This window comes from Chiloscyllium plagiosum, unplaced genomic scaffold (assembly GCF_037043375.1).
Source record: "Chiloscyllium plagiosum isolate Xiang-an unplaced genomic scaffold, Cpla_swu_hap1 HiC_scaffold_6, whole genome shotgun sequence".
Classification (NCBI taxonomy): Eukaryota; Metazoa; Chordata; class Chondrichthyes; order Orectolobiformes; family Hemiscylliidae; genus Chiloscyllium; species Chiloscyllium plagiosum.
In genome coordinates this window covers 70,045,076-70,055,161 of record NW_028270144.1, presented here as the reverse complement: position 1 = coordinate 70,055,161, position 10,086 = coordinate 70,045,076, and the positions used below count along the sequence as shown (strand labels likewise).

General features: G+C 38.7%; 1 protein-coding gene across 1 annotated transcript; it reads right to left on the bottom strand.

The window, feature by feature from the left end:
• Positions 1-2,553: 2,553 nt before the first annotated feature.
• On the bottom strand, positions 2,554-9,796 carry LOC122551141 (BTB/POZ domain-containing protein KCTD21-like). The gene is made up of 2 exons (XM_043692764.2): positions 9,695-9,796; positions 2,554-4,470 (listed from the first exon to the last, which is right to left on the bottom strand). Exon 2 carries the CDS (start codon positions 4,435-4,437, stop codon positions 3,649-3,651), a length of 789 nt encoding a protein of 262 aa, XP_043548699.2. The 5' UTR covers positions 4,438-4,470; positions 9,695-9,796; the 3' UTR covers positions 2,554-3,648.
• Between the last annotated feature and the right edge of the window lie 290 nt (positions 9,797-10,086).

Sequence of the window (10,086 nt, the reverse complement as noted above, 5' to 3'; positions counted from 1 at the left end):
CATCTGCCGCTTCTCAGCCCACTGGCCTATCTGGTCCAGATCCTGTTGTAATCTGGATGTAACTCTCTCCACTGTCCAATACACCTCCAATTTTGGTGTCATCTGCAAACTTACTAACTGTACCTCTTATGCTCGCATCCAAATCATTTATGTAAATGACAAAAAGTAGAGAACCCAGCACCGATCCTTGTGGCACTCCACTGGTCACAGGCCTCCAGTCTGAAAAACAACCTTCCACCACCACTCTCTGTCTTCTACCTTTGAGCCAGTTCTGTATCCAAATGGCTAGTTCTCCCTTTATTCCATAAGATCTAACCTTGCTAATCAGTCTCCCATGGGGAACTTGTCAAACGCCTTACTGAAGTCCATATAGATCACATCTACTGCTCTGCCCTCCTGATTTCCCTCTTAGGTATACTCCTACTTCCTTTATACTCTAAGGATTCACTCGATCTATCCTGACATATGCTTCCTTCTTTTTCTTAACCAAACCCTCAATTTCTTTAGTTAACAAGCATTCCCTATACCTACCAGCCTCCCCTTTCACCCTGACAGGAATATACTTTCTCTGGATTCTTGTTATCTCATTTCTGAAGGCTTCCCATTTTCCAGCCGTCTCTTTACCTGCGAACATCTGACTCCAATCAACTTTCGAAAGTTCTTGCCTAATACCGTCAAAATTGGCCTTCCTCCAATTTCGAACTTCAACTTTTAGATCTGGTCTATCCTTTTCCATCACGATTTTAAAACAAATAGAATTATGGTTGCTGGCCCCAAAGTGCTCCCCCACTGACACCTCAGTCATCTGCCCTGCCTTATTTCCCAAGAGTAGGTCAGGTTTTGCACCTTCTCTAATAGAACATCCACATACTGAATCAGAAAATTGTCTTGTATGCAATTAAGAAATTCCTCTCCATCTAAACCTTTAACACTATGGCAATCTCAGCCGATATTTGGAAAGTTAAAATCCCCGACCATAACTACTCTATAACTCTTACAGATAGCTGAGATCTCCTTACAAGTTTGTTTCTCAATTTCCCTCTGACTATTAGGGGGGTCTATAATACAAACCCAATAAGGTGATCATCCCTTTCTTATTTCTCATTTGCTATATTTGAATCAGAATCTTACACACCTGCATGTAAGAATTTTCTTAATAAGCTCCATCTTATGCTCAAATTCACATGAAATGGAACAGAAAAATAAGCTCCCTTTCCTTGATATCCTCATCGAGAAATCAGTCAGAGTTTGTTCTCAATTACTGTCTACCGCAAATCTATCGTCACTAATTAGCACAGGATTCCTATAGTTCTGAGCATTAAAAAACTGACCTCGTAAGTAAAGCCAGAACCATTTATTCATTGTGCAAGTTTGATGCAGAAATTAGGTGCAAAGCTATCCTGCAAGAAAATTGCTACCCTGATCAGACCATGTTTTATTGTATATTGCACTTGACAAAGGCCCCAAGGTAATCACTCCTGGTGTACAATCTACCTCAGCTTATCCTGCAACGGTGTGATATCTCAAATGTGTAAGCAATAGGTGAAACTTGCTGTTTCACTTTATGTAGTCCCAGTTAATAGTGTTCACCACTAACAGGATGATGCTACCATCAAGCCAAAAAGACATTCCATCTATCATACAAATATGAATTTCAGCACCACTGTGACATCAGTTATGATATGTAGGTTGCATATCCCTAAGACTAGAAGATTGTATCAAATGACATGACTCTCACTGTTCACAACAAGCAAGGTAGTGATCTAAACCATCTGGTTTACGCTTGCAAAACTCAACAGTCTTAACATTAGATCTGCAACTGGTCATTTACTGAATAATCCTGAGTATGCATGGAATTACTCTCACTACCATTTTAGGATTGTCAGTAGAATTGTCAGTGTGGTATACTTGCATATATTAGAAGCAATGTATATTAATGCACAGGGCCATGGCTTTGTAGCAAAAAGAATATTTATGAACATTGCATCTGTTTCACCTCAACAAAATAGGTGTTAGGCATTCACTTGTTTTGTTTTTCAGGAGAATGTGCTGACCAGTATTAACCTGCCTGATTTAAAATTTAACAATACCTGGCATTTAACCTGATAATAACCATTATCGGGTGCATTGTCCATGGCAACACCTATATCAAAAACTTACCAACAATTGTGCAATTTTTACTCATGCAATAGGAGTCTTCATTTCCCCTTGAAATTATAATCTTGCAAAATGTTCTGATTATTGCTAGACAAAGACCTTTGACAAAATGTGCCTTTTTCCAGGAATACTAAAGTTCTCTACTACCAAAGTTATTTTATCAAAAAAAAATTCTAAATGGTCTGGAAAATCAAACCCTGTACACCTTTTGCTTAAATGTTTTATATTTACAAGTTATCTGTATAAGTGCAACTTGTCAAGAGCCACTGTTGACCCAATGGAGGTCCTGCTAAGTTGTCCTGTTGCCTTCCTTCCCACTCATAGTTAATGCATTATTAGCATAAATCAATGTTATTTCAAAAGTATGTTAATTAACACAATCCATATCATGAAAATCACTTGTTTTTAATCATATCTATGCAAATTTTCAGGATAAGTATAATACAGAGCTGAAAGGCAGAATAAAATATTTGGGCCCATTTGCTTTGTTTTAAAATTAAATGCCAGTGGGTAAATGTATTAAAATACAGAATGAAACAGCAAAATATCGATGACCAAGATACCCACAGAAATGAATAACAGGTACGATGAGAAATTTACAGCTTCAAAACAGACATTTGTTGTCTACAAGCCATGTTGTAAATGCAGACATTGTGCCCAAAATCAACTGCATCCCCAATAAAATTATTTTACATTAACTTGATCAGTTTGAAGAGGTTTTAGATTTTCTTGTTTGTTTTATTTCATCACTAAGATGGTCTTCTCTTAGATTTGTTAGGATTTGGAATGCACTGCCTGGCAGAGTGGCAGAGACGGATTCCAAAGAATGCTTCAAAAGAGAACTGGATATATGTTTGGAAGTATGAATTTAGAGTACTGGAGAATGGGATGAGCTAGGTAAGTTTTTTGGGAGCCGATACAGACATAATGGGGCAAATGGCTTCCTTCTGTACTGTAAATTTTTATGATTCTGTAAGACTTGATACAAAACATTGTATCATTTTCCATTGTTAAACAAATCCTTTAAGGTTTGGTTTGTGTACTTTAACTGATATATACAGTATTACTTAACGTCCAATAAAATATCTGATATTGAATTATCAAAGATAATTTTCCAAAAATGGAACATTAAATTTGGACAGCATAAGAAGCATTTTTCGTAGTATATACTTCTGCTGAAAAATGTGAAAGCTAAAAATCCAGTGCAAACCAGTATCTACATAGTCATACAATAATTGCAAATGTCAGGGCACAACTAAATAATTTGAACTAGTGGCAGAGTTTGCCAGCGTTATGATTAAATAAACTACTGGCACACATTTTATATTGTTAGACTTTCATTGTTTTAAGCAATAAACACAATATAGATAAATGCAGCAATCCTGAACCTAAAGTGCCATACAGTTTGGGTAGGGGGAATAGGAGAAGCTTAAGGCTTATACTGTTACACAGTAAGAAACATGTAATAATTAATAGTTTAAATGACACGTTTTATTTATACCGGACTAAACGTAGTACCTTATAATTCATAAAATCAGAGGAATCTGGCTGTAATGAATCCACATGGAATCCATCACTCATTGCTGTTTTTAACACTTCCTCTACAAATAACTGAAAATTGTTAACTTGCTCATTTGTAGGTGTAATCCATAATCTTTTTAAGTTTTGTCTTGTATATTCATCTTCAGGCAGTACAGCCACATGTCCAACCCATTGTAGTGTCAAATGGTATGGATCTTTTTTCTCATAGCCAATTGGTAAAAGTTTACCATTCACAAAGTAACAAAACTTGGAGCTCAAATGTTTCAAGAATTCAGCTGACGTGCAAAATATATTTGCATCAAAGACGTCTGTGCTACACGAGGTTAGATTGTACATTTGTGGGGCTGGTTTAACTGTAAAATAAACAGTCTGCAGTCTCTGATCAAGAGTAATGTTGAGCATTGCATTTCTTTCTGCTTTGGCATTTTCAGATTCTCTTTCTTGCAAAGCATGTATCAAAGGTTGGATCTGGTAAAAATCAGCTTCTCTTTTCAACAGCCCCACTTCTTGAAAATCATCTGGAAGGTCGAGATTTGATGTGCGCAGAAAATTTAGAATGTATCGAAATATTTTCCCGTCTCTGTCAATGAAGAAGTTACCATGCTGATCACTAGTTGAGGGCATTTTCCCACTGAACATGATACCCAGCATCGAGTCTGGATAACGTGTTAATGTTGCTAGAGAACTGGTGTATAGCTTTCCTCCTACATTTAACGTTATAGGGTCAGACATTCTCATTTGCCACTGTGTAGTATCTTAATTTATTACAATCTGTTTTATAGGAAAAAGATCAAAAAAGAGAAAGAGAAATTTTATGAAAGCAGTGTTTAATACAACGATCAAAACATTCTGTTAAACAAAATGCTCTTTGTATCCCTTCACAATTACCCCTTTGATGTTAACATGTTGCAACTTCTTATCCATAGCCTCCTCTATTCTTGGTCAAACATTTTGAAACACTTGTGATTCTATTAGTTTTCCAAAAGTCCAGGAAAGAAATGGGACTGGCTTTGCTTGAGGTGCATTATAATAATTGTTTTGAAATTAGATTAGATTAGATTAGATTACTTAGATTAGATTACTTGTATGACACTTTGATCTTTTACTGTAAATGCTGTGTCCTATGATCCTGCCCTATTAGCTACCTGACGAAGGAGCAGCACTCCAAAAGCTAGTATTTCCAAATAAACATGTTGGACTATAACCTGGCATTGTGCGATTTTTAACTTTGTCCATCCCAGTCCAACACTGGCATCTCCATATCATGCTTTACAATACAATGCATTTCCCATGAAGATGAGTTTAAGGAATAGTTTATCTGAAGAAAACGGATATCTAGAAGGGAATGGATTGAAAAAAGTGCATTCAGTTTATACTCCCATTTTTAACATATGACTGACATATCGGCAATCTAACTATTTTTGTTTACATGGTATAGTTTGCTTCTGTGGAAACTAGATATTTCAAGTAACTGCAGGCAACCAGTGCTACTCTGATACTGTGTTGTGATAATACTCCAGATTGCTTAATTCTGTCATATTGAAGTCAGTTTCAGATCAACCTCGAAGATGGTAAAAGGTATATAAACTGGAAAGATTAGTCCATAACCAGGCACAGACTAGCAATAGCAGAGCTTTAGATGCAGCTTTCTGGCATCTAACCTCAGCTTGCTAAAACCATTCAGAAAAAGCCTAGGAACAGATTTCTATTCAATGCTTTCAAGAAGAGATTACAATAAAGATTAAAAAAAACTTCTGCATTGTCTTGTTTGTTTTGATTTCTTTGTCTCCCTTTCACATACTTCAGGGCATATTCATGGAATTTCACTTTATCCATTTCTTCCTTCTGGAATAACATTTGCTCCATAGTTTTCAAATAATATCAAAACCTCAATGTGAGATAAATATCAAGATATTAGTACAGTGCTGGGTATTTTTTCATGTGAATCTTAACTGAGCTGAAGGGTAAAAGCACTTCAATAAACTTCTATATTGCAATTCTAAATATTATAAAGGATTGATTGAATTGATAGGAGGATGCTGCAAACTGAGAGGAGGCCCCTTTGGAACACAAATATGAACACAGACCTGTTGGGCCAGGTTACTGGTTTGTGTGTTATAAATACTTCATTATTTAAGGGATATGCATGCTACTGCTGGGCCAGCATTTATTGCCCATCATTAATTACCCTGGAGAAGATGGTGGTCAGCTGCCTTCTTGAACCCATGGCTTCCTTTACTGATAGGGATACCCACACTCCCACAGTGACATATTTCAAAGTCAGGGATGGTGTGTGGCTTGGAAGGGACCTTGCAGGTAAGTAGTTTTGCCGTATGCCCCTGTCCTTCTAGGTGGTAGAGATCATGAGTTTGGAATGTGTGATTAACCAAGCATTGGTCTTTTACTGCAGAACATTTTCTTGATGATATACACTGATGGCCACTGTGCGGTTATGAAGGGAATGAATGTCAAGCATGATACCAATCAAGTGGATTGCTTTGTCCTGGATGATTTCAAACCTCTTGATTGTTGGCACTCATCCAGGCAAGTGGTGAGTATTCTCTCACATTCCTGACATGCCTTGTAGATGGTGGTCAGGCAGAAGGTGATGGATGGGTAGGGGTGGCAGGAAGTGTACTACATGCTGCAGAATACCTGGCTTCTGACTTGCTCTCCTAGAGACTGTATTTACATGCCTGATCAATTCCAGGTTCTGGTCAATGATGATGCTTGACCCAGAAGTGTCTAGGTCACTGAAGCCTGCAGCTGATTTCCATTTGTACTAATCCCTGTTCGGATAGAATTTCACATTGACCCTAGGTTCCTCTTGGAGTATGCATGTCCCACATTTTGAGCAGTCTGGAGGATATTCCCTCCTTGACCTTTGTGTCAGGTTTTTCTGTATGGGCTGCTGCTGCAAACTCCCTCACTTTGCCATCTGAACACACTGGCATTCCCTCATACCAGCCAGCAGTGACAGAGACCTCTAGTGGTGTACAACTGCTATCCATTATGGATGTGTTACACATTGCAAACCACATGTAACCTTTGGTGAAGTCAATTCTGGAATTTTATGGCCACAAGGAATCCATTGGCCATGTTTATATGTGTTGCTGTAGACTAAGGCTTCTTTCTTAAAGGGAATTTTGCTATATATTTTCTGCACTTTTGTCCCACACTCTTGATCTTTGGGCAGTCAATGTCAGAGTCACACAGCATGGAATCAGACCCTTTGATCCAACTAGTCCACACAGCCATGTTCCCAAACGAAACTAGTCCCACCCTGCCTATGTTTGGCTCGCATCCGTCCAAATCTGTCCTATTTATGTCTTTTGAACAGTGTAACTGTACTTGCATTCACCACTTCCTCTGGTAGTTCATTCCTCACACTAACCACTGTGTAAAAAACCTGCCTTACATGTCCTTTTTAAATCTTTCTCCCCTCACCTTAAAAATTTGCCCCCTAGTTTTGAACTCCCCTTTGCTATTCATCTTATCCATGCCCCTCTTAATTTTATAGACCTCTATAAAGTCACCCCTCAACTTCTTACGCTCCAGTGAAAAAGTCCCAGCCTTTCTTTCTAACTCCATTGCCAGCAACATCTTGGTTAATCTTTTCTGAAACCTCTCCAGTTTAATAATATCCTTCCTGTAACAGTGCGTCTAGAAGAGGCCTCATTAATGTCCTGTATATATTCACTGACCATGGTCATGCAGGAAGTCATTGAAAATGACCCACACTTCAGCAGATTTCTCCAGTTATGTATCATCTCTATTTTCTAAATCTCCTGCACCTAACCCCCTTCCTGTGGCGACATACCTTCTCTCCACTGAAGAGTCATAGAGAGATACAGCACAGAAACAGACCCTTTGGTCCAAACCATCCATACCAACCAGATATCCTAAGTTAATCTAGTCCCATTTGCCAGCATTTGGCCCATATCTCTCTAAACCATTCTTATTCATATACCCATCCAGATGCCCTTTAAAATGTTGTAATTCTACCAGCCTACACCACTTCCTCTGGCAGCTCATTCCATATATGCTCCACCCTGTGTGGAAAAGTTGCCCCTCTGGTCTCTTCTAAATCTTTCCTCTCTCACCCTAAACCTATGCCCTCTAGTTCTGGACTGCCCCACCCCAGGGAAGAGACTTTGTCTATTTACCCTTTCCATGCTCCTCATGATTTTATAAACCTCTAAGAGGTCACCCCTCAGCCTCCGACACTTCAGGGAAAATAGCTGTCTATTCAGTTTCTCCCTACAGTTCAAACCTTCCAACCCTGGAAACATCCTTGTAAATCTTTTCTGAACCCTTTCAAGTTTCACAACATCCTTCCTGTAGCAGGAGACCAGAATTGCACATAATATTCCAAAGGTGGCCTAACCAGTGTCCTGTATAGCTGCAACATGACCTCCCAACTGCTATTTCAATGCACTGACCAATAAAAGGAAAGCATACTAAATGCCTTCTTCACTATCCTATCTATCTGAGATTCCACTTTCAAGAAAGTATGAATCTGCACTCCAAAGTCTCTTTGTTCAGCAACACTCCTCTTCCTAATGTCTCCTGTGCTGCATTCACGAACCTGGCAGAGTCTCAGGTCTAATGTCAGAAGGTACCGGCTAATACAACTGGGCAGCAATTGGTTGTGATTAGATGCAGCTTTCCGTGAAAAGGGCAGTCTGCCTCTAAATCATACTGTCTACTTGTGAGTCGAGAGTGTAGTGCTGGAAAAAGACAGCAGGTCAGGCAGCATCCAAGGAGTAGGAGAAACGACATTTCGGGCATAAGCCCTTGATCAGGAATCATTCGTGAGTCTGCTCCTGGCCAAGATTGTGGAAGGAATTGCTTATCCGACTGCTTGCCTCTCTTCCTAGGTTTTTTGTTAAATGATTTTAGCAAGCTACTAGATTATATCTGTGCCCAGATGTTGTTGGATGGGAGCATGCAGTGTCCATTGCTACACTTTAGGCCTTCCACAATCAACGCTCACTGAAGGGGTGCATTACTGCAGTGCTGGCTTATCTTCATACAATATATTTTAACTTGAATTTGTATGTTTCCTTTTTGATTTTTGTTAGAGTGCTGTTAGACTAATTTTATTTAATGTATTTCTTTTATCATAATATAAAATAGAAGAGGATTTGGGGCAGCCAACTACCCCCACTCATGCAGCTGCCATTAGTTGATATGACATCTCCCTAAACAGCACTGTGCAGATACGCATAGCATACAGAGTTCAGCAATATAAGGCAGCCATTCACTACCTTTTTAAGAGCAATTAGGGCAGCAACATTCACATAACCATGATACTAAAAAGAAAACAAGAATTCAGTGAAACGTTCTCGTGGCAGCAGTTACCATATGTGTAAAGCACTGAAACAGTCTTTACTTAATTTTTCTAAGTTTTCCCACAAATAATGACAAAGAGGGGTTTTTGCTTTAGTGGTATAAATAACCTAGTTTATTTGGATTTCAAACTCAAAGCCTGTCAAATTCTTCAACCAACAAATGTCACAATGAAAAGCTGGCTCCAACATGTTGTCACCAAATATAAATCTAATTTCTAAAGTTTACTGTGTTCATTTTGCTTCCAATAGTCAATTTGTCTGTCAGTTAAATATTAAATATATTACAAACTTTAACACTGCAAAAACATAACAGCGGTCGCCCCATGGTTTGTCCTAACAACCCACCATATAGCGCAGAAGCATTTTTTTTTTGTTCGTCACTCTAGTGCGCATAGAAAATGAAATCTAAAGCAGAATTTATTTTTCAAAAATATATCTAAAATAAACGCACTTTATCCAGAAGATTGTGGCCCCGCAATGTGAAACTGCATTGTTTCAAAATGCATCCTTCAATTACAGCTCCCCTCCCCCTAACTTCCTCCCTCTGGAAAAGCCGTTCGCTCCAAAGATGAAGCACATGTGAAATGCGACCAAACGCTGCTGGACCAAAGGCTGTATTGTGTACAGTGCACTGCACTCACCTTGCATCAACCCAACTTCATGACAAACCCGTGGTAGAAGCTGGTAGCGCAGTAACTTCTGGACCTTGTGGTTTTACTGCCCGTTGTTTATGTAACATTACCAAACCCTCACCAGACAGTGAACTACAACGCCTACAATGCACCGCAAACACTCATGCGCGTTGTTCCTATTTCCAGAAAAGGTTACTGTGATTAGCGCTGTAGTTGGCTATCTGTTCGGTTTTGGATATCGGCAGAATTAAAATTGCCGAGAAACGAATAGTGTAGCATATCCAAAAAACTGAGTGCCGAGATGCTAAAATGAGTCATGATTATAGACCATGCTGCCACACTATATTTGTATTAAGTAATAACGTTTAAACATATTAACATATTAGATCCCATTGTATAAT

Bases quoted from the DNA above. Each gene is read 5' to 3' on its own strand.
- LOC122551141 (XM_043692764.2), bottom strand. From the start codon at position 4,437: ATGAGAATGTCTGACCCTATAACGTTAAATGTAGGAGGAAAGCTATAC.